The sequence below is a fragment of the Physella acuta genome, unplaced genomic scaffold, assembly GCF_028476545.2.
Source record: "Physella acuta isolate Inbredline_101_S28 unplaced genomic scaffold, ASM2847654v3 ptg000104l, whole genome shotgun sequence".
Taxonomy (NCBI): domain Eukaryota; kingdom Metazoa; phylum Mollusca; class Gastropoda; family Physidae; genus Physella; species Physella acuta.
This window is the reverse complement of record NW_026731624.1, coordinates 280,351-306,416: the sequence shown is the minus strand read 5'-3', so window position 1 is coordinate 306,416 and position 26,066 is coordinate 280,351. Positions and strand designations below refer to the sequence as shown.

The following is a 26,066-nucleotide window of genomic DNA, read 5'->3' as shown; positions in this document are numbered from 1 at the left end:
AACAACATAACAATCATTCACTCCATTTTTATATTCACATTTAACCTTGGGATAACAATATATAAACAAACAGGGTTAATTCAACTCACACATGCACTATCTATTAAGTTCTATTCTCCAATTGACCCTATAGACATCAATAATCTACTTACTACTTTTTTTAGAGTACACAGTATCAGTTATCTGTTGTCCATTCTGTTAGCCTACATATTATCAGTATTGTGTAGTCTTATTTATTAGATCCTGAATAATTTACTGCCTGCACTGCAGACAATATGCTATGTAATCCTGGACAGATGACAACCATAATGTACAACTTATAAAATAAAAAACCAAAATTTTATAGTGACATAATTTTAATTAGTTTGTTTAGGAAACACAAAAGTTCTTTTAGCATAAAACTATTATAAAACCTCTCTTTCAGCCATCAACCAGTGTAGTGAGAGAAACTGTTCCCATTTGTGTACCAGAGTTACCCTTGCTAATCAAACACCTGTTGAAAAATGTTACTGTCCTACTGGAACATTGTTAAGTGGAGACATTTGCCAAGGTTAGTCAGATGATACCTGCTTCTAAAAAGTTACAGATCATTCATCAATTATCTCCGGAAGATTGTATTTAGTTTTAAATTAAGAGGCTCTTTGAATTCAGGAGTCAGCTAAACCTCTGAAATGTTAACAGTGTTTTGCAAGAACTTAACTTTACATAGTATTTGGAAATATTAGTGTGATCTACCAATCTCTTTTGAAAATGTTTGTAAGTTACTTTTAAGTTAAGATAAAGCAGGAAGTCATACATGTTTTTTTAACTGAGTAAAGTTTTTAAAATGGTAATTCTGTGTCTCGCAATAATTCATAATTTGCAGAATATGTAAATTGTTGTTTTTTGCAGTACTTTTTAGAAGTTCCTGATTTTAGTTAGTAAGTGTATTTAATGGCAATCATTAACCAGATAGAGATACTAACCTACAAATTCTTAATTTATGTAAGTGGTTTGTTGGTCGGTTGGTTACAGATAGTGCTGAGAGAGAGGTGAGAGTGAGTTGGTGGTCTTATACTTTCCCATCCATGCATCCCCGTTGGTACAAGGAGGTTTACCAGACTTGAGCAAACTGATTTCTACACACTTAAACAACATAAATATTAAACTAAAAATAAAACTTATTAACACACATTTCAATACATTTATTTACATTGATTAGATGTCACAAACATTAATATAAAAATAAAATAAATGTTCTAAAGCAAAGAAAACAATACAAATAAGACATGGCCCATCTTTCATATTCAAGAAAAAAATCACTTGAATACAAGTCAAAAAGACAAAAATAATCAAACTTACATTTCAATGCGGAAGTATTCACCTTGGCTGCTAATATTAATTCATTGTTTTGATTTAGAACTATATATATATATAAGTGTGAGTAGCACACTTGTATGTACACAACTCAGAATTACACATGTAAATGTTATCATCCCTGGTTCTAACTTCACTAGTTCAAACACGGTTAAATCCTTCTATGAATACTCAGTAGTACTCACAATGATCTAGTTTGACGCACAAGTGGCAGGAAGATTTCTAGCAACAGGAAAATATTGGCCACTGGTATGAACATCAGCCACATGTATAAAAATCAGACCACAGATGCAAATATCTGGCCACATGTATAAACAACAGGGTCAGGCCACAGAAACAAAGCTCTGGCCATAGGAACAAAGCACCTTTTTACAGGAACAAGACTTTTGGCCTCTTGTATTAACATCAGGCCATAGAAACAAGACATCGGCTTGGCCAATAAGCCAGCCTTAGGGCTGCCACCATCCAGGGCCTATACCTTAGTATCTAGCGCCAGCTATGTGTGTTCCCCATGCCACACTTCCTCATATATAGACTAGTTTTGCCCACCTTTAACCATCTCCCAAGAGCCATAGGATTCGGGTCGGGCTCGTACCGTCACTTGACATTTGCAATAATGCCAGTCACTATGCACTTTAGCGGTTTATGCAGGTGTCTTCCCATCAATTACTTTTCACTCATGCACCTATATAGAGCTTGTAGCCCTTAATGACCAGAATGAGCCGACAACATTTTAATTAAATTTTAGATTTCCCCTGGCCTGCTCATCCCCAATATCTTAGATTAACCCCTTGGGTTTCTATAACTAGTCCTAGTCTCCTTAGCCCCTTAAATAAGCACCCAAGTAACAATTTTAATTAAAAATAAGCAATAGATTATCAGCCCACATTTATAATGTTATAAATCAATTCATTATAAACATTTCTATCTAGTAATTATTAGCTGTGATGATAGCCAAAAAAGTTGTCTCATTTAAATTTTCTATCCCCAGACTGCAGGAATCTGACATATGGAAAAAATTGTGCATTAAGTTGCAGCTGCATATCAAACAATACAGCAAGCTGTGACAGCAGGATGGGAACTTGCAATTGTTTGCCTGGATGGACATCACAAAATTGTTCTGTTGATATTAATGAATGTTTTTATACTAGCTGTGGACTAAACAGTTACTGCACAAATACTCCAGGCAGCTACATATGTACTTGCCAGTCTGGGTATTTCTTGAATGATGCAGGGTATTGTGTTCGTGAAGGTATGTAACTTATGAATACAAAATAGAATGGTTATCTCTCATGGCCTGTTTTACTTAATTTCCCAATTTTCTTAGCAAGTTAGCATTTCAATTTACATTTTAAATTGTCTTGTGAAATATGAAGCAACATTTATTTAGAATTTTTATTTGAGCTATTAATAGAGAAAAGCTTTTATTTATATTACTTCATTGAATATATTTTACAATATTGTCTGCTGTTTTATCAACAATTAATCTATTGATTGAGAGTGTTTACATTGTAAGAACTTTTTTTTAAAGGTTGTGACAAAACTCTAAACAGTTCTACAGGAGTCATTCAAAGTCCTAACTATCCTTATAATTATGATAATAATCTCCAGTGCAAGTGGACTATCATTGTAGAACAAGATCATGTTATATCTTTGAGGTAAATATAAATTAGCATGATTGATTCATAAGGTTTTTTTTATTTGCAAAGAAGCTACATCTTTATCATTGTTTGTGTAATTTCTAAGACATATATTGCAGTTTAGATTATTTTATTTATTTATTATTTTCAAATGTTAGTTCTAATAGTTGAATATAGTTAGGTTTTTTTTACAGATAATTTTTTTTTAACCTAGAATTTGTAAAACATTTTATTTGAGCAGTTTAGTTTTTAAATTTAAATAAAATTATTCTTTGAAGGTTCTTTTCATATGCTGTTGAAGGATGCCCATATGATTTTGTTCAAGTATTTGATGGTAAAAGTACAAATGATACGCTGATTGGAAAATACTGCACCAGTGCCAGCACACCAATCCTAATTGTTTCCACGTCAAACCAAATGCTCATTACATTTAAAACAGATGGGAGTGTCTCATATAGTGGATTTAGTGCTACATATACTTCATATAGTGAGTCCTTGAGATGTATTATAACAAACTTTTACATTTTCTATTTTTGAGCAGATTAAAAATTTATAAGCATCATTGAAATAGACATGAGTGAACAAACATTATTTAAATTGGTTGTTTATTTTAAAATTTAATTTTTGTTTTTATTTTGTACATTTGTATGAATGAGTAGAAAAATGTACTGTTGTTTTTAATATGATATCTTACAGGCAGTAAAGGCTGCTTCTATTAGTCAACAATTTAAGCAAATTTAAATGATACTTCTTATTCAACTTCCACAAAAATCATGATCTCAAAAGCAACTGCTACGGTTTTCATATACATAGCCCAAACTCTGATTTTGTTTCTGCAAACATCTCTTCAATTAATTCTCAAAATACTTGAATTTAACATCAGTTGTTTGGTATAAACCAAGGAACTCAAATCACCTAATGTTTTTTTGGTCATTTCTCAACTGTTATGAGCTTGCGTAGATAGAGTTATTTTTTAATAAATATAGTGGTCAATTTCATTTGGGAAAGTATATTTTCAATATCATTCATGAAAATAACATCTAGTGATTACTATAAAAAATGTATTTGAAATGTCTAGAATTGTATATATGTTATGAATTATATGAATTCACATAAATCATATCAACATTCAACATTTAATTTTGAAAGATAGGCTGTCTTTGACAAATAGGGTATTTGATGACACATAGAAAATGTAAATTGTTCAACTTTGTTGTTGAACCAATAAATTATATTTATAAATTTGAAAGCTCAGTGACATATTTTTTATTTTTCAACCTTTTGAAATGATAGAAAATGCAGTGTTAAATATATTAAACTAGTTAGTCTACATGGAATATTTAAAAAAACAAAACTTTTTACAAGTGTTTTACATCAAAACGTTTATTTGTATGTTAATAAATGGCATATTATATTTTTTGTAAAAGCATAAAATGTAACAAACATAAAATATATCCTATTAATTGCTGATAATGATATACTTGTTTTTCGCAAAATGTTTCTAGATTGTCATGGCAAACAAAACTGTCCTGAGGCCTGTGGTTGTCAAGCAAAAAACACAGACTTCTGTAATGTAACAACTGGTGTCTGTGTATGTAAAGATGGCTGGGGAGGACAGAATTGCTCCAATGATTTGAACAGCTGTTTCTACAATAGTTCAATCTGTCCAGCTAACTCCTACTGTGAATATAACCATGGCCAATATGAATGCACTTGTTCTAATGGTCTTCAAATAAATTCAGATGGAGAGTGTAAAGGTATGTTGTGGATGTTTTGGTTACATTGTTATTTTAAAGCAAACTTATTTATAAGCCGAAAATCCACCACTAGTTTTGCTTCAAAAAAAGTAAAACACAATCTCTAATATGTTAGAATTATACTAAATATTTACAAGTAAAGATGTAATTGTAACACAAGCTGGCATGTTTTTGTTTGTTACAGGAGACCATGGATGGGTCCCACCTTTATCCTTTCACCTTTAAATCCAACACACCCCCAAATACATCTGAGGTTTCTACCTCACCCCCCCCCCCCCCCCACTCATCTGCGCCTCCCAAGATGGGAAACCCTCATCTTGCACAGAAGTTTATCAATGTGTATATTTGCTGCAATATTTTTTAAATAGTCTGATAAAAACCACACATATGCTGTTAATCATCAAATTACAGATTGTACTTACAAACTACTTGATGCTGCTGGCTCATTTTACTTTTACTCCTGGCGCCTAAATGATCTTCAGAATCTCACATGCTCTTGGACTATAATTGCAGAAGAGAACTCTATTATTTATCTCAGGTATAGATTCCGTATCATTGTGATGGCAAAATAATATGAATGTATTGTAACATTGTACATAGACTTACAGTAATGTTACTAATGGTAGTAAAAGGGGACATGACTGTTAAAATCTGTGTTAGTCCCTATGGGTCAGCAAATACTAATACTGTTGTTTATATTTTACATCTTGTTTTGTAAAGCTGTTTTTGTGTAAATAAGAGGTAAACATTATTTTGTGAGATATCCAGCCGGGGGGGGGGGATTATTCTACAATCAGAAACATGGCTGACGTAGTGAGCACTTAAAGAGCACTTTGTATGTGTGGCATGAGGTAGCAAGTATAGCCCTTATGTAGGGTTATAATGTCCATTGGTTCCTTAGTCTATATGTCAATTAGTCAATGTAAACATCCAAATACTTTATAGTCCAAGTCTAAGTATCTAAGTACAAAGTACTTAAGTCATTACCATGTACTTGTACCTGCTACCTTTGTGTAAGTGGCACCTTGTTGACATGCTTGGCTGCACTCAAGCATAGTTCACACAGCGCAGACGTGTGATATATTTGTATTAACAAATAGAGTGATTTCCTTTTAATTTCGGGGTGTAAATGTAATGTTAACTTTTAATCCAGTTAGATTTTTTAAAACACTAAATTTAAAAATTAAATCAATGTTATTACTGGCAAATTTATAAAAAAAAGAAACAAACTATCTCACAGTTCTCAATTCTATGGCGATTGTACAACAAACTATATTGAAGTCCATGATGGCAACAGCTCAAGTGCTCCACTTTTAGGACGCTACTGTAGAGACTTACCAAGGTTGATTTCATCCTCATCAAACTCAATGTACATCTCAATTTCCAATTTCAATACAAGGGACTGGTTGTATTTAGCTGCTGATTATAAAACATGTGGTAATTCTGTTTTACTTAAATATTAATAAAATAGATATAAAAAAAAACCTTTATAATAATAACCTATTAAATGTGCTGAAAATAAGAATCTAAAATAAACTTGCTTTCCTTCGTGAATGCACACAGAAAGTTTAAGAAAAATCACTTCATTAGAAATGGGTCAGAATTGAATTTCAAGGTTTGCATTAAACCCATACACATAAATTGTGATGTTGAAAATTACAAATAGCAATTTAAATTACAAAATAACAATGATCTGAGTTAACATGTTCATATTTTGGTGTTGAATTTTTTAATTTGCATATTATTTTGTTTTTTCTTTATTAGGGAATACAGTTTACCATGCATTGAGTGATATCATTACAATTTTTCTTTAAGTTTTTCACTTTTTACCAACAATGTAGATCTCACATAAATTTTTTTTAAATTTAGGCAGCCAAGAAAACTGTCCTGAGGTCTGTGGTTGCCAAGTAAACAACACAGCCTTCTGTAACATGACAACTGGTGTCTGTGTGTGTAAGGAAGGCTGGGCAGGAGAATATTGTACTATAGATGTAAACAGCTGTTACTACAATAGCTCTATCTGTCCTGCTAACTCTTACTGTGCATATAGAAATGGCCAATATGACTGTATATGTAATGATGGATTTATCAGAACTGAGGAAGGTGCTTGTGATAGTAAGTAGTAGAAAATTATTTGGTTCAGTTAAATCCCTACCAATAGAAATAAATACAAAACTACTGTTTCCCATTCACCAATATTTTACTATTGATAGCCTGAATTGGTTAGAACCACTTATCTGAGCATCCTTTTTGGTTAAAGGATACCTGAGCAAATCAATCACAAATCTAAAGTCTCCTTTATATATAGATGTTTGGGCATTCAAAAAATCATATTTTAGTTAAAAAAAAAAAACAAATGATCAGAACTAACCAAAGTGTGCTTGCAAAAATTTTATGTAAAGCAATATTAGTAGAAACTAAAATGGAAGTTATAGTTATTCAAATTGCATTACCAGAAATATAACAAAACTATCAGTTAAGATGCTAAACAGGGAAAAGTATTGGAGTAAAAAAACAGCATTTCCACAATGTTGCATTTAAAGAGAAGGTATGAACACTAAATCAGGTGTAGCAATAATGTCATTACAAGCTACATTTAAAACATTAATTTAGCACTATAACCAGCCAACATAAAGCTTTCAGTGTTAACTTAAGGCACAAATGATGCAAAACTTTTATTGTTGTATCTATATGAATGAAGGGACAAGTTGAAATCTGAGTTAGAAACAGATTTGTGATTTAAAAACTGTAACTTTGGTCTTAAAAATCCCTTTTTGTAAAAATATTATATTATTTTAAAATCCTAAATGTACCTGCTTTTCCTAGGGTGTCCCAACATGACATATGGCTCCCAATGCCAGTACCAATGCAGTTGTGTAGCCAACAACACTGCCAGTTGTTCTTATGGATCCTGCTATTGTTTGCCTGGTTGGCAATCTTATGACTGTTCTATGGATGTCAATGAATGTAGTCAAGGACCCTGTGGTGCCTATTCCATCTGTATCAACACTATTGGGAGCTACATGTGTCAGTGTATCTCAGGATATGTAAAGGGCCCCAGTGGATCTTGTACTTATGGTAAAAACAATTACAAAATTATATTAAAAATAAAGTTAACATTTCTTACTGTTGACAAAAGAACCTGTTGTTGAAGATAAATATTTAAATTTTCAATTGTGAATTATCATTAAAATATAGTTTTTTAAATAAAATATTTTAGCTTGTTCTTATGAAATGACTGGTAATTCTGGTACAATCATGAGCCCTAACTATCCAGCCAATTACTTCAACAATTTGAATTGCTCTTGGACAATAACTGTAACTGAAGGATATTCTGTTTCTTTAAGGTAATGAGAATTAAGATTTTTGTGTTGCTAATTTATAAGGACTAAATCATGAAAAACTGCTAAGTATTATTATATCTGTGAAACAAGTGAAAGACTTTATATATAACTTTTTCAAAACCTTTAATATATTGCATACTTTTATTTCTACTTTTAAATTACAGAAATTCAAAGTTATTATAATTTATTTTATTAATGTTAGTATACAAATCAGGAATTAACAAACTTTATGAAAAATTACAATTACGCTATATATTTTTAGATTTTACTTTCTTTTATTATATTCACTATTAATTAGAAAAATCTTTTCCTTTAGGTTTCTTGAATTCTTAATTGAGGGATGTCCTTATGATTACCTTGAAACATTTGATGGAAATAGCTCATCTGCTAGATACATTGCCAGATATTGTGGTGGTGTTCTGCCCAAGGTTATATCAACTGCCAATACACTATATTTTTCATTTAGAACTGATTCTAGCATAACACAAAAAGGCTTCATTGCCAACTACACTTCTTATGGTAAAGTTTTTATTTTTACATTGTGATTTCATTTCCTTTTTTTACCATTAAATCTAAAATAAAAATGGTTTTAAAGATATTCAAATTATATTTAAAATTTATTTGACCAATTTTTTAATTTCAGCATGTCAGCCATTTACATTTGGAGAAAACTGTTCCAGCCAGTGTCCTTGCATACAGAGCAACACCCAGTTTTGTTATAAAAGTGATGGGATGTGTGTTTGTAAAGATGGGTGGACATCACAGGACTGCTCTGTAGATGTGAATGAATGTCTGCTACAACCATTTGTCTGTCCTGACTATTCAGACTGTCACAATTTTAATGGAGGCTTTGACTGTATTTGTAATGAAGGGCTGCAAAAAACTGAAGAGAGCATATGTGAAGGTACCATATTTTTTTTAAAAATCTAATTAAATCTTATTTAAATAAGGCCTTGCTTTTCAGTGCAATATTTAGTATTTGAATATTAAAGTATTTTGAAAATAAAGTCATTACATATAAAGTTTTAGATGCTAACTAGCAGAATGCCAGTTCTGCACTACACGTAAGTGGCAGTAGCAAGTCCCTTGTCTATGTGTCCTTGCTAGCTTTGAGTTTATCAATGTTTTTATATTCATTTTAAATTTATTTTCTAAATCTTTTCCATAAGCCTGATAATAATTCTAAGTCACAATATTGATATTTAATAAATTACATTAGAGAATCTATATATAAGTGCAGATGAGTGAGTTAAAGTTCTGGGATGGTGTGAGTTTACTAAATATATTTAACACAATCATAGCCATTATAAGCACTTTCACAAATAATAACAGACCTACAATGATTTTCTCATTTCATGAGGACTAAAATGAATTTGTATTTTTAAAAATTTGCTTTGCACAAATGTTAATTATTTAAAATATTTGCCTTGAAAAACTTAATTATATTTTATGTTGTCAAGTGTAGTATTGGATTAACCAAATGGCAAAAGTTTAAACATCAACATGTAGGCCCTATATTTAAATAGGTTTTTTTAATGTGTTTGTCTTCAACTTATTTCAGCCATCAACCAGTGTAGTGCAAGAAATTGTTCACATTTGTGTACCAGAATTACTCTTGCCAATCAAACAGCTGTTGAAAAATGTTACTGTCCTACTGGAACTGTCCTAGATGGAGATATGTGCAGAGGTTAGTAAAATACAAGAATTTATGTCAAAATCTGATTTAAACATCCAAACAACAGGAGTAAAGAACTGGATTTTAAAGGTTTGGGAGGATTTATAATGGCAAGTGTTTTTTCAGCTAGATAGTCTGTCAGTAAATGTGCACAAGAATTTCCATCTAACTTTTATTAAAACATCCAAGACTGTCTGAATAAATGTGTTAAAAAACAGCCAGTTCAACAGTGAATGGTGTTGTTTGATGAAGCTTTTGAACCAATACAAAGTGTACTAATTAACAGTATACATTTCAGATTGCAGCAACTTAACCTATGGCAAGAACTGCAGCTTGAGTTGTGACTGTGACCCTGTTGGTACCTCATCATGTGACAAGACAGGAAACTGTACATGTTTGCCTGGTTGGCAGTCTGAGAACTGCTCAGTGGATATCAATGAGTGTTACACATTTAATGTTTGTGGAGATTATGGATACTGTGTTAACACACTTGGAAGCTACACATGTGTTTGTCAGCAGGGATTTACATTGGGCGTCAATGGCTCTTGCATTTGGGAAGGTAAAAAATAATAAATATATCTTATGAACATAATCTGCAGTTAGAACTATAATGAAGACTTTTTTAGGATACATTTGCATTAAGTACCCTTTCAGACCAGACAGTCTTTAAAGTAGGTGGAATAGAGTTCATCTACTTCTCTGACCTCAGCATATGAATGGATAGTGTTTTTGGTAAACACTGTAACCAGTGGTCTTTAATTTCTCTATTTAAAGTCAGCTACCCTGTTGGTTGAATGTAGAGACATCCTACAGACTGCTTCATGTACCAAACGAGAATTTCAGATAGTAATCATATAATTACTGCTGGATTACACTGTCCTATTAAACTATCTTGAAAAAAAGTAATTTTCAAAATTTTAAGTATTGTAATTCAGCCTAAGTCAAATGTAATAAAGTTTATTCATCAAAATAAATTAAAAACAAATCAACAATAATTACTGACAACTTATTTTGAAATATTTTTTTACAGTAATTTTTATTCTAGAAAACCTTGATGATTTATTCTGTGACTTTTTTCCTGTGACTTTCTGTTTTGGTCATATTCTGAACCAAAAAGGATGCTACTAACATTAATATGAACTAGAATAATCATAGGAAAATCAGCTAGTGAAGATGTTACACACTGTTCAATTCCTGTATATTTTCTTTGAAGTTTTTTTTATTATTATTATCGTTTTTTTTAAATGTTTTTTTATTTCAGGTTGTGATTTTTCTTTTAAGAACACTTCTGGTTATTTAACTAGATCTGGATTTTATCCAAATACCATCTGTTCTTGGACTATTCTGGCTGATGAAAGCTATATTATCTCAATAAGGTAATGAAAATAAATATAAATCTAATATGTTTTTAAGTTTTATTTACTAAACAGATATTTCTTAAATTAAATCTTTGTTGAATTGTAGTTAGAGAAACTTTCTCTCTGATTTATTGTATATCTAAATGGTGCTTGAGTAACAGTTAGTTTGAAATTTAAAAGATTATATTATGTTAGATTTTCCAATTTTGATGGAAAGCATTGGATTTGAATAGAAAAAAAACATAAATTTTTAAAGTAAAGGTGAGCTCAATGTGTTTTACTGCTTCTGTAAAGCTTTATTTGTTTAGTTAATTATTTTTCATTAAGATTTTTTTCCCCAGACCTTACATGTATGGATACTGTGAATCACACTATTTCCAAGTCTATGATGGCAACAGTTCAAGTGCTCCACTTTTAGGAGATTATTTTTGTAACAATGTACCAAGGTTTATTGTGTCTACATCCAACTCAATGTACATTACATACAGCAATGAGTACACCACTTACTTTGAGGTTTATTATAACACATTTGGTAATTTTTTTTTAAGTGTAGCATTGTTTTTTATGTGTTGTATTTTCAAAATTAATTTTTTAAAATGTGTATGCTACACTCATAAGGCAATGCTTACCTACAATAAACTTAAAAGCCCTAACATACTTATCACTAATTATTTAAATCACAGTTGAATAGAATGTTGTAAACTGTGTGTCTTTCAGGCATCTCTCAAGGGGTCACTGTCACCCCCCCCCTCTGCCAGAGCACATCCATTGCCCTCTCCCCCAATAGATAAAATTGAAAAAAGTATTATATATAAGCCAGTGTCCAACCACCCTGAAGGTTCAAGAGCCCCACTAAAGATAAAATGTCAGAAATAAACCCTGCTTACCAATTGGCATGGTTATTTATTATGAAGTCCCGGGGATACTTAAATGATTTTTTATTCATACATATGAAGGTTCCTCCAATAGCACCTATACATTGAACCTTCTCCAGTGACTATATACTACAACCTTTCTCTCCTACCCTTAACTAGAACACCTTACACCTCCTCCCACTCCCATTTTAGCTACTTATGTATTTTAAGAACTAAGAAATACACTTTATATTTATAGCTAGTAACAGCATACAATTTTTGGCAATACAATCTTTTTTTTACAAATTAGAATCTCTTAGCAGTGAAAGCTATATAGAGATGTGCGGCTGCCAAGCAAATAACACAAACTTCTGCAATACGACAACATTTGTTTGTGTATGTAAAGAAGGATGGGGAGGAGGGGATTGTTCCAGTGACCTAAACAGCTGTTTCTACAATAGCTCAATCTGTCCTGCTAACACCTACTGTGAATTCAACAATGGCCAATATGAATGCAAATGTTCTAGTGGTCTTCAACTAAATTCAGATGGAGAGTGTAAAGGTAAGTTGTGGATGTTTGGGTCAGCCAAATGTTTGGGTATTTTACTTGTATTCAGTGGCGTCACTAGGTCAAAATCATCTGGTGCGCCACTTCATGGTCTCAACCCCCCCCCCCCCCCCCCACCGCTACGCCTTTCCTTGTATTTCTTCTACTGACTCTATCTTAGCTCTAAAGACAACTCAGTATATACACATCTATCTGATGCATTTTTAAATTTACAATTAAATGATTAAGGGATTGTCCATAAATGACGTCACACTCGTAGGGGGAGGGGTACCGTAATTTTGTGACAGTGTGTGATGAAGGGGAGGGGGGAGGGGTTCAGATGGTGCGACATCACACTTTTGCATGATAAAAAAGCAATGTTAGAAAAATATTGATGTTTTAAAAAGAATTCAACTGCAATTTTGAGGGGGGGGGGGTTGTAGGCTGAGGTGTGACGTCATTTTAGGGGGGGTCTGGCTTTTTGTGACGGCGTGTTGGAGGGGAGGGGGAGAGGTAAAAATCATCAAAAAAAGCTTGACGTCATTTATGGATGACCCCTAATACAAATAAAGCGGGAGCGATCTCCCCTAGACTTTCTCGAATATTCTTATATAAAAAAACAGGGGATGGGAACTCGGGGTATAGACATGAATTTTAATTAATTTTAAATACTTAAACTTTTTAAAATAGAATAAAATCTCGTAGAAAAAAGAATTGTACATCTGTGAAAGCCAAAAAAAAAATGTGCATAATAGTGCGGAATGTTATTAGTCCTTTATAAATTTACATTCGTTTTTTGAGAAATCGGAAATAGCGTATATTAGAGGGCACCCCACCTAAAGTGCAAAGTAAATGCTCAGGGTAACACCCGATCTTGTGACACCACTAACCAAACAGTTTTTAAACAATGGCTCATGATTTATTTAGATTTGGGTTTTTTTTCAGGCTTTTAACTTTGAGACCAATTTTAGCATCTTCTGTATTTTTTATACTTAAGATGGTCAAGCTGCTGACCCAATAGGAATACCTACATTTTGTTTTATAACACATTAACAGCATCTAAATGGACAAATAATGAGATTTAAAATTTCCATCATAGACATCAAAATCTCCTTCCCGATCACGGTGGAATGTTAAAGAATCTTTTTATCTTTAACTAGCATACCTGTCCATGTTGCTAGTCCCACATACCAGGCAAATGAAACAATTTGTAATGGTTTCATCAACGTATTACCAATTGCTTATTTTTAGTCGTGTGACCTTGTTTTCTAAAACTGAGATAGTTGAAATGTGAACAATGCCACTGCAATTTTTTTTGCTGATCTTTGTTGCTGGGGTGTGGGTTTGTCCACACTACCGCTCAGACACCCTTTGGTGTGCTGTATGAAAGCATTGAGTCTACATTAATCATCCTATGTAATAGTGAGGTTGAACACCTTTTGCTGACCGCCTAGGAACGTCGCTGGAGTTACTTGTTACTTGCCGGATGCAACCCCTGGTTCGGATTAATCATCGAATGTAGAGACCCACTAGTGTAGGGTGCTCTTATGCTTGGTGTCATCCATCAAAGGCTGCCCCTGATGTGCAATCAACGGATCCCTTTTTCTCAGGTAGCCGCTGGCTATCTCGGGGCACCCAACCTTTATTAAATTATTACTGCTGATGCGCTGGAGGACACCCCTTATTCGATTTAGTAATCGATTTTAGTAGCACTCTGTATACCTAGTGGATGGTGCTCATTAAACCGAATATAGGCACCATATTAGATCAACAAATAAAATTTCATTAAGGTAAAAATTGGTTGAAAAACATTGACAAATGTTGGACTTAGCTTGTTGTGAAAACACTGTCCATGTTTGTTATTTTTTTTAAAATTGTTCAATTGTTATCAAGGATGTTAGTAGGATGGAATTTCAGGGTGTAATGGGTTGACGATAGAAGCATGTGATTGTATATAAAACGTTTATTGGCCTTAACTACATGATGGAAACGAGAGAGGGCGGAAGTGACGAGACACAAATATATATAAACATATAAGGGACATCACTCAAGATAACAGTATAAATATAATACTAATACAAGACGAGTGAGTTCCCTTGACTTCACAAATCTCACTATATTACACAGGGAGGGCAGACAGTTATTAGAGAGGTGTAAGTAATTTCCCAGTGAGTTGAGGTACATAGCGATACATGTAAATTAATGGGTGCCAGATGCCAATCTTACTAAAGAGTCAAAGTTCAAGTTTTATTATAAACTAATTCTCTCAATGGCTTGCCTGACAAAGCGACCATACTTGTAGTGTTATTATTACAAATGCACCCAGTTTGACCACCCTCACAGAATGCCACTGCCTGTACAGTAAGAAAGGACTGGGGACCTTTTTGGAACTTTTAATTACTTTTAGATTAGAAAACACTGTATTTCCATTTTCTTTTTAAAATTATTTACATAAAACAAATATTAAAATTCTAATGTAAAAGTTTTAATTTTTTAAAGAGGGAAAAGGACCCCTATTTGCCTTGGGCCCCTATGCCTTGCTTACCCTAGCTTTATGGTAGTTTCGCCACTGCATACAAAAGTTTATAAACGTGTGTATAGCTACACAATATTTCAAATATTATTACAAAATAACACATATGCCATTAATCATCTAATTACAGACTGTACTAACACGTTACTTGATGCTGTTGGTTCATTTTACTTTTACTCCTGGCGCCTAAATGATCTTCAGAATGTCAATTGTTCTTGGACTATAATTGCAGAAGAAAACTTTGTTATTTATCTCAGGTATAGACTCAAAGCAAATATGAATGCAAAACAATATGGAAATATTTATTTTACAACTTTACAAACTAATAGAAACATTAATAGTTACTGTTTTAATTTAGTGCATATATTTTGTTAACTTTTAATCCTGCTACATTTTTTAAACCACATTAAAAATTAAAATGTTATGATTGTTAAATTAAAAAAAACAATTATATCCTAGGGCTAATTTTTATGGAGATTGTACAACAAACTATTTTGAAGTTTATGATGGCAACAGCTCAAGTGCTCCACTTTTAGGACGCTACTGTAGAGACTTACCAAGGATGATTGCATCCTCATCAAACTCAATGTACATCTCAATTTCCTATTTCCAAACATGGAACTGGTTGTATTTAGTTGCTGATTATAAAACATTTGGTAATTCTGTTTGACTTTAATAAGATATTGTTTTATTTAATTTAATTTATAATCATAAGAGTTAAAAACATAAAATATGTGTTTAATTTTAATTAATTTATAATCATACGAGTTAAAAAAATTTAAATATGTGTATAAATAAATGCAAATAATCTGTGTAGGGATTGTAGACAACATGTTCATATCTTAATGTAGTACTAACATCATAAATAATCTGCATAGTTTTAAAATAGGAAGAAAGTTTCAAGTGAGGCCACTGTCTTTAATATTTAAAGAAATGTTGTATTGCAATAGTAAATCTTACATAAATGTACTTTTATTTATTTAGATGGCCAAGAATTCCATTCTGACATGTGTGATTGTCAAGTAAACAACACAGCCTTTTGCAACACAACAACATATGTCTGTGTGTGTAAGGAAGGTTGGGCAGGAGAATATTGTACTACAGATGTAAACAGCTGTTACTACAATAGCTCTTTCTGCCCTGCTGGCTCCTACTGTGAATATAGAAATGGCCAGTATGAATGTATTTGCTATGATGGATTTTACAGAACTGAGGAAGGAGTTTGTGACAGTAAGTTACTTATTTAGAATCTAAATTAAAAAAAAACAACTGTATCTCATGAATATTCTTTTTTTATGAATATCTTTTTTTTTGCATTTTTTCTTATGTACAAAATTAGTACAGAACTTTTTTTATAACAATGCCTTACCTTATCCTAAATATATTAATTGTTATAAAATAAAAATATAAAACAACTAACATAACAGCAGTAGATAACATTTATTTTTGAGTGAGTTATATGTTTTTCAATTCAATTTTCAATTTTGTAATAAAAAAGTGTATTGAAAGAAAACAGTCATGTAAAAATTCTTTGAATGGCTGAATGTAAGTTCAAAGATATTTAAAATCATCATCATTCCTGCAGATGTCTTGTGGAGGCTAGGGATGCAAAGACACCTTTGAAAATGTTTTTCTGTGATTTCTTCAAGTTAGGTCTATGACATTTCAGCTGTATTTCACTGAAAATTGATCTGTTCCATATTTTTTTGGCGAACCCACTTTGGTTTCTCATTCAAATTTAATGCCCCTCTAGTGATATTTGTTGGTTTGAACAAAGTGAAATCAATCCCCATTTGTATTTCTTTTTTCTTTGTCAATGGGGTTTTGCCCAATTTTCCCCATACTTCACTGTTGGTAATTTTCTTAGGCTAGATTATGAAGAGGGCGATGATACCTGGCCTTGCTAATGTGGCTTTTGATATCCTTACCTGCTCTCCTATCCTTGCTTACTACACTTGCTACATATATGAAGCGATCCAGCTTTAAATTTGTCATTCCTGGTATGTCAAGTTAGAGCCTCTGTGTTCAACACATGTTTTCTTCCAGTTATTCTTAAATTTGTCTTTTATGCCTTAAGTGCTTCATTTTAAGGGTCTTGTCTTAAGTACCTTGTCTTCAGACTTAGTTGGTGGAGTTATGTTCACCTGCAGTAGTATTGAAGTTCTGAAAACAGCTACTTCACTTGTAATTGTTTTGCTTGTCCTTTGCAGGCCTACTGGTGTTGGTACTCTTGCTTAAGCATACATGCAACTTCTTCTGCTACTTCTGTCATTCCATGAATTGTTTTTTGTTGCCTGTTGTGTTCTTCTTTAAATTGGAATTATCCTACCAATACAAAATTATGAGGACTTCCTTCCATGTTGGTTGATTTTCAGTTTAAATTCTCTTGTTATTTCGATTGTAGTCCATGATTCTAGTGTCATCCACTCTTTATGTTCCTTGTTTTTCTTTTTCAGACCTAGGGTACATGCTGATTTTTAAATTTAGTGCAGCTCTAGCCAAATGTTTTACACTTTCTTCTGTCAATTCTGAGAGAGCTTGAAGTTAGTTAACTTCACATAAACATTCGTGTTTCTCTTTTATCTTCCAGTACTGAATTTTAAATTTGAGATGTGGTCTGCCTGCTATATCATTGAGTTATTTAATGCTGTGACCAGGAGCTGGTGATCTGAAGCTATTTAAAATAATTCTCAATCTTCGTTATGTTTTAGCTTGTCCCAACATGACATATGGCTCCCGATGCCAGTACCAATGCAGTTGTGTATCCAAGAACACTGCCAGGTGTTCTTATGGATCCTGCTATTGTCTACCTGGTTGGGGGTCTTATGACTGTTCAGTGGATATCAATGAATGTAGTCAAGGATACTGTGATGCCAATTCTATATGCATCAACACTATTGGAAGTTTTGAGTGTCAATGTCTTACTGGATATGTAAAAAGTCCAAGTGGATCATGTACTTATGGTAAAAATAATTTATAAAAATTCATTATTTATGTTAAAACCTGCTTCCAGAATATTGTGATATCTTCAACAATAGAGTAATTTTCATAATATTTAAAATTTCTATTGTAATTTCCACAATAATCTTTGATATTAGTAAATTAGTGTAGTAAATAGATAAAGTTAGAAAATCTTAGGCAGCTCATTTTTTATTGCTGCGTTTTAGAAAGACTAAACCTATGCTATCCTATAAGCAGTACCTAATTTTAGAAAGACATGGTTTGTTTATTGAATGAAAAACTAAGAAAACAGCACCTTACTACAAAATAGCTCTACTCAAATTACAAAGCTAGAATGTTTATCCTCTTAGATGGCTAACCCATAGTAAATATTTTATTTCCAGCATGTGAACACACTTTGACAGATTCTTCAGGTTTTTTGTATGACCCTGGATATTCTGGACTTATTTCATGCTCATGGACAATTATCACCAATACAAGTTCTATCATTGCATTTCGGTAAATTTTAGTTAAATTTAATTTATTAAATGGAACTAAAACAAAAAGGGATAATGTCTAGAAGCATTGATTTCATAGATAATATATATTAAAATTTAATCTCTTTATTAAAAAGACAGTGGGAATAAGTGCCTTTTCTCATTTAATTATATAACACGATAAGTAATACGTTAATAATTTTTTTAATTATGATCTTATTTAAGAAAAATGTTTCAACCATGTATTGTTACTTATATAACATTGAACAGTTTACAGCTGTTTAAAAAAATTGAATTGAATTTTGTTTTTTATATATTTTATTATTTAGGCCTAATTTACCTTTTTTGCCACTACTATCAGATTGTTTACATTTTGTATTTTAATGTACAAAAACAATATATTTGAACTGCTTTAAAATATAGATGAAATTTCACTTGTTTTGCAATCTAAGTGAATTGGCATAATCCAAGCTGTTTTGTAATATTAAAAGTTTTTAAAGGTTGATTTTAGCATAATTAGAAGGATGTTAGATTATTTTATTTATTTAACAACTTTTCTCCTTTTTTATTAAACATTCATTTTTACAATTTTTAGCCCTGGCTTTTACTCTGCATACTGTTTTACTGATTATTTTGAAGTCTATGATGGCAACAGCACAAATGCTCCACTTTTAGGACATTATTGCACAAATTTACCAAGATATATTGTATCTACATCAAATACAATGTTCATTATATACCAACGCAGCACATATTGGAGCTATTTTGGGTCTTCTTATCAGTCATATGGTAAAGTAATGTGATTTCATATTTTCAATTGACAGTGATGATTACAAATTTGTTTTTAAAATACTTTTTAGATTACATTCATAATTATCAGTATTAAGTATCCAGTAAACAGACAAATGGTAAACCATTTTCAGTTGTGATTATTGTGGTATTTTATTAATTTGTTTGGTGTAAGCTTAGATTACAAGGTTAATGTTTAAAATTCCTTTCATTATAAACTTTATTTTTGCTTTTTAAAGAAAGCAGTGTAATTATTTTTCCTTTATTGGGAAGGGGAGGGGAAACCAAGTAAGATAAAGTGTTACTTTTTAAAAATAAATTACTTTCATTTTATGTACTAAAAATTATGTAGGCTACTAGAATGTTGTTTTCTACACTAGTGTCTAAAAAGCTTCAAATTAAGTTCCATTTATTATCTGTTGCTGATAATTGCAATCATATTTTCAAGTAAAATTTATTTTTCTAAAGATTGTCTTAACAAAGAAAACTGTCCTGAAATATGTGGTTGCAACAACAATAACACAGACTTCTGCAATATGACAACCTTTGATTGTGTGTGTAATGATGGTTGGGCAGGATCAGATTGTTCCATTGATTCTAAAAACTGCTATTACAATAGCTCACTATGCCATGCTGACTCTTACTGTGGATTTGAAAATAACACTTATCAATGCATCTGTTATAATGGAAGGTATAAAGCGCAAGAAAACTACTGTGAAAGTAATTAACTTTAACTTTTTCATGTTCATTTCAAATAGAAAATTCCCTTACACCTCTTTCCCTTAACCATAAATGCTGTCCTTATGGACATTAAATTTTTTTTATTATTACAAGCTTGTTTATTTTCAGCGCTAGGCCTACAAATATGCTAACTTTTTAAAGAAGTTATTTCATTTCTTTCATTTAGTGCATATATAGAGGCTTGTTTAATTGGAATTTCACTAACTGTTTTACCACCTACTTAATTACTCATATACTTTGATTTTTCTGCAATATGGTCAGTAAAAAATAGTTAGCATATTTCTATTTTGATACTTAGATAAGTATTATCTCAAAGTAATAAATTTAATGTCTTTTAAACACATTTTAGTTAATTTTAAGATGTTGGGTGGATGCAAGTGGTAGCAAAGGTGGGCTTAAAGTACAGTGTTGTATGGGTGGGGGGAGGTAATGTTGTGTGCTATATAACACGGAAAAAAACCCACTATATCCTAATATATAAAAGCCCATGTGCACACTTCTCTCTCTCTCTGTCCGCAAAATATTTTCGCAGGATATCACATCAGAATCTTCAGCACGATATGGAGAACTTGATACAGACTTTTGTTGAAAATAATATGGTAGATGTTTTAAATGTATAAACACAATTTTATTTAAAAAATAAAAATAAAAAATAAAGGCATATTCAAATGTAGAAAAATGGTTTTAATTATACAACCGGAAAAGCGTTTATAGTTGGGACAAGAATGCCAAAATGGATGACGTCACATGTCATACGTTTGGAGTACGGAAAGTACACAAAACCAATAGCATCATATTCCAATTTTAGAAAAGGAAGAAATGAACTATTTCATTAAAGGGTCATCCATAAATGGCGTCACACTCGTAGGGGGGAGGGGGGGGGGGGTCCATAATTTTGTGATTGTGTGTGATGAGGGGGAGGGGGGGTTCAGATCGTCAAAAAAGCTTGATGTCATTTATGGAAGTCCCCTAAGAGTTTGATTTAGTTCTATAGATTTACTTATCGAGAGGTAATTTATGAATTTAAACAATTTCCTCTGCCAAAACTAATACAAATTGCTTTAAAAACAACATAAATACCATTGAAAAACCGGGTATCTAACGGAGTCATTTAAGTCTTTTCATCAATGAGTGCATTTATTATGGTGTTGTGTTGACTAATTATGTATATAATTTGGTTTTATTTTTTCTAATAGGTTATAGCAGCCTACGTTATTTTAAATTTGTTAGACTTATAGCTATTTCGTTATTTCTTTGCTTTGTCACTAATATTGTTAAACCTATAGTAAAGCACATTGCGTTTTGACCGATGACCATTTTATAAAATATTCTTCTAAAAAATGTATAACATTAAAAATATATAGTCCTATAATTCACGTTTAACGGGTAACGACGGCTAGTAGTGTACATAAATATGAAGTAGTATTGTTTATCTCTTGATAAGCACATATATATAAATGCAAACAATTGTAATGACTAATTAGATAAAAGCATAGCATTTCTTCTTTAATATACAATTCAAGAATAAAAGAACTTTCCCTTTGGTTTTTTATCATTTGATTTGTGCATTTATTAAATACAATTTTATTGCCTTTTCTAAACGTTTAATAGCTATGTGTAAAAAAAAGGAAATTTATTAGGAACATAATTATTCTGAACAGATATTCTAACATAAAAAAAGGTTAATTTAATAATAATATCAAATGTTCAATCCAGCGATCTAACAGCTACCAGTTAGTTAGCTAAAAACTATTATAAATTTCATTCATTTGTATCTGAAATTAAATGTTATTGCTTTTTCATTTCAAAGTTCATATAAAGTAAACTTAATGACAAGTGTAACGGTAAGATTTTTTATATTTAACATTTTTACCCTAGTGTGTCCCAACATGACATACGGCCCCCAATGCCAGAACCAATGCCGTTGTGTAGCCAAAAACACTGCCAGTTGTTATAGTGGATCCTGCTCATGTTTACCTGGTTGGGGATCTTATGACTGTTCTATGGATGTCAATGAATGTAGTCAAGGACTCTGCGGTGCCAATTCCATCTGTACCAACACTATTGGGAGCTACATGTGTCAGTGTATCTCAGGATATGTAAAGAGCCCCAGTGGATATTGTACTTATGGTAAAACTGTAACAGAAAATTTATTTTTAGTTTCTTACTTTTGACAAAGAATTGCCATTTTTAGTAAAAAGTTATATTGTTTTTATTGTAAATCATCAATATACTATTATTCTTATTAGGAATTTTTTTCTGTTCAGATTGTTCTTATGAAATGTCTGGTAATTCTGGTAGAATTATGAGCCCTAACTATCCTGCGAACTATTTAAACAACATGAATTGCTCTTGGACAATCACTGTAACTGAAGGATACTCAATTATTGTAAGGTAGGCACAATTCATAAACCATAAATAGCTTTACCAGTCTGGCATTAGATTGGAATTCCCATGAAAAGAGGAAAGTAGGAAGGCCTAAGGTAATTGTAAATAAGTTATTGCAATAGTTATTGCAAACAGAGAATGAAAATATATGAAAAACTATGAAGGGTTCTAAAATGATTGATATAGGACAAACTCTTTATTACTTTTTTCTCACAAAATATATTGAATGTATCTTAGTGCATTTTATAATTAGTTCTGCTCTTAACCTACATGAATTTTAAAGTACAAGAAATAGTCTGTTATAATAGCTACAAGCCGACCCGCGGCGTATCATACGCCGCTATTTAGTTGTTTTATTTTCTACTTTTCAGTAATTCATAATTTGTGAATTTGACAGTACAAATGCTGCCACTGAAAATATTTGCTTTAAAACACTATCAGTAGGTCATTAAGGACAATACTACCCCCACCCTCCTTTCCCCCAACCTTAACCCTACACCCCCCCTCCCGTGAAAGCAGCCTCCTCTTAGTTACCTCCCCTAAGTTTAAAATGGTTTCAAACTAAATTATTTGCTCCTAATAACCGTCACTAAACCCGGCTCTACAATTGTAAACATTTAGCGTGAACCACAGCTCACCAGACCATGTGGGGGTGGTAAGGATATGCCTAGAGAGGAAGAGAGGGGGCTGCTAGGCGCACTTACAGCATGGTGTTTTCTAGGGTATCCAAGAAGAGAATTATATATAGATTATTACTTTTTATTTTACAAAGTTGGAAAAAATAACATTTTGTTCAAGATTTGTATGTTCTTTTTTTAAATTTGTATTTATAAATAACTGAACAAAAAATTGTCTTTAGATTTCTAGAGTACACAATTGAAGGCTGTCCATTTGATTACCTTGAAGCATTTGATGGAAATAGCTCCTCTGCTAGATACATTGCCAGATATTGTGGTGGTGTTCTGCCCAAGGTTATATCAACTGCCAATACGCTTCATCTTACATTCAGAACTGATTCTAGTGTAACAAGAAAAGGCTTTACTGCCAACTACACTTCTTATGGTAAACATTTTCACTGTTTTAACTTTGTGAATTAAAGTTCTGCTTTTAACTATAAATTTAAAAAGAAAATGGTTTTAAAAGTTTGCATTTTATATTATACGAGCCCCACCCGCTGCGTACTATACGCCACTATTTAGTTGTTTTATTTTCTACTTTTCAGTAATTCATAATTTGTGAATTCGACACTACCAATGCTGCCACTGAAAATATTTGCTTTAAAACACTATCAGAAGCTTGTTAAGGACGATAACCCCCCCCCCCCCCCCCCCCCCCCAAAGAGAGGGGGCTGCTAGGCACGCTTATGTCTTTGGTCATGTCTCGCGTGACCCCCATGTAGAGAATTATATATATAGATTTTAAATTTATATTTAACCAATTTTTTAATTTCAGCATGCCAGCCATTTACATTTGGAGAAAACTGTTCCAGCCATTGTCCTTGCATACAGAACAACACCCAGTTTTGTTATAAAAGTGATGGGATGTGTGTTTGTAAAGATGGGTGGACATCACAGGACTGCTCTGTAGATGTGAATGAATGTCTGCTACAACCATTTGTCTGCCCTGACTATTCAGACTGTCAAAATTTTATTGGAGGCTTTGACTGTATTTGTAATGAAGGGCTGCGAAAAACTGCAAATGGAACCTGTGAAGGTACCTTATTTTTTTATACAAAAGTTGAATTTAACTAATAGTTTATAGAGATATGAACAGTCTTCTTGTGAAATATTTTGTGTTGAATTTTAATATAATTTGAAAATTTTATTATATTTCATAACATTAGAAAGTAGACCTATGTTAAACAACAAAATATGTTTATTACATTACACTTTAATTTAATATCTTCAATATTAAATATCAAGTGTATGTAAACAATTGCTTTTTTACCCTCTTCTTGTTTTAGCAATTAACCAGTGCAATGAGAGAAACTGTTCCCACTTGTGTACCAGAGTTACCCTTGCCAATCAAACAGCTGTTGAAAAATGTTACTGCCCTACTGGAACTGTTCTAGATGGAGACATGTGCAGAGGTTAGTGAAATACAAGAATTTATGTCACAATTTGATTTAAACATCCAAAACAACAGAAGTAAAGAACTAGTTTTAAAGGTTTGGGAGGATTAATAATGGCAAGTGTTTTTTTAGCTAGATAGTCTGTCAGTAAATGTGTACAAGAATTTCCATCTAACTTTTATTAAAACATCCAAGACTGTCTTAGTGAATGTGTTAAAAAACAGCCAGTTCAACAGTGAATGGTGTTGTTTGATGAAGCTTTTGAACCAATACAAAGTGTACTAATTAAAAGTATAATTTCAGATTGCAGCAACTTAACCTATGGCAAGAACTGCAGCTTGAGTTGTGACTGTGACCCTGTTGGTACCTCATCATGTGACAAGACAGGAAACTGTACATGTTTGCCTGGATGGCAGTCTGAGAACTGCTCAGTGGATATCAATGAGTGTTACACATTTAATGTTTGTGGAGATTATGGATACTGTGTTAACACACTTGGAAGCTACACATGTGTTTGTCAGCAGGGATTTACATTGGGCGTCAATGGCTCTTGCATTTGGGAAGGTAAAAAATAATAAATATAACTTATGAACATAATCTGCAGTTAGAACTATAATGAAGACTTTTTTAGGATACATTTGCATTAAGTACCCTTTCAGACCAGACAGTCTTTAAAGTAGGTGGAATAGAGTTCATCTACTTCTCTGACCTCAGCATATGAATGGATAGTGTTTTTGGTAAACACTGTAACCAGTGGTCTTTAATTTCTCTATTTAAAGTCAGCTACCCTGTTGGTTGAATGTAGAGACATCCTACAGACTGCTTCATGTACCAAACAAGAATTTCAGATAGTAATCATATAATTACTGCTGGATTACACTGTCCTATTAAACTATCTTGAAAAAAAGTAATTTTCAAAATTTTAAGTATTGTAATTCAGCCTAAGTCAAATGTAATAAAGTTTTTTCATCAAAATAAATAAAAAACAAATCAACAATAATTACTGACAACTTATTTTGAAACATTTTTTACAGTAATTTTTATTCTAGAAAACATTGATGATTTATTCTGTGACTTTTTTCCTGTGACTTTCTGTTTTGGTCATATTCTGAACCAAAAAGGATGCTACTAACATTAATATAAACTAGAATAATCATAGGAAAATCAGCTAGTGAAGATGTTACACACTGTTCAATTCCTGTATATTTTCTTTGAAGTTTTTTTTATTATTATTATCGTTTTTTTAAAATGTTTTTTATTTCAGGTTGTGATTTCTCTTTTAAGAATACTTCTGGTTATTTAACTAGCTCTGGATTTTATCCAAATACCATCTGTTCTTGGACTATTCTGGCTGATGAAAGCTATATTATCTCAATAAGGTAATGAAAATAAATATAAATCTAATATGTTTTTAAGTTTTATTTACTAAACAGATATTTCTTAAATTAAATCTTTGTTGAATTGTAGTTAGAGAAACTTTCTCTCTGATTTATTGTATATCTAAATGGTGCTTGAGTAACAGTTAGTTTGAAATTTAAAAGATTATATTATGTTAGATTTTCCAATTTTGATGGAA

The 26,066-nt window shown here is 32.0% G+C and overlaps 2 protein-coding genes across 2 annotated transcripts in view; both read left to right on the top strand.

The window, feature by feature from the left end:
• Positions 1–439: 439 nt before the first annotated feature.
• On the top strand, positions 440–24,490 carry LOC131931436 (fibropellin-1-like). The gene is made up of 26 exons (XM_059288234.1): positions 440–550; positions 2,348–2,608; positions 2,888–3,014; positions 3,275–3,483; positions 4,502–4,753; positions 5,165–5,291; positions 5,994–6,190; positions 6,623–6,868; positions 7,580–7,831; positions 7,974–8,100; positions 8,414–8,616; positions 8,741–9,001; positions 9,659–9,784; positions 10,071–10,331; positions 15,195–15,321; positions 15,524–15,720; positions 16,049–16,294; positions 17,776–18,027; positions 18,409–18,523; positions 19,097–19,290; positions 19,759–20,010; positions 21,910–22,161; positions 22,299–22,425; positions 23,279–23,481; positions 23,872–24,132; positions 24,429–24,490. Exons 2-26 carry the CDS (start codon positions 2,431–2,433, stop codon positions 24,488–24,490), a joined length of 4,854 nt encoding a protein of 1,617 aa, XP_059144217.1. The 5' UTR covers positions 440–550; positions 2,348–2,430.
• Positions 24,387–26,066, top strand: part of LOC131931425 (uncharacterized) — a 65,215-nt gene continuing 63,535 nt past the window's right edge. The window contains exons 1-3 of the mRNA XM_059288227.1: positions 24,387–24,508; positions 24,794–25,054; positions 25,755–25,869. Of these exons, the coding sequence (XP_059144210.1) occupies positions 24,499–24,508; positions 24,794–25,054; positions 25,755–25,869 (386 nt within the window). The 5' untranslated portion in view covers positions 24,387–24,498. The remainder of the gene's footprint in view (positions 24,509–24,793; positions 25,055–25,754; positions 25,870–26,066) is intronic.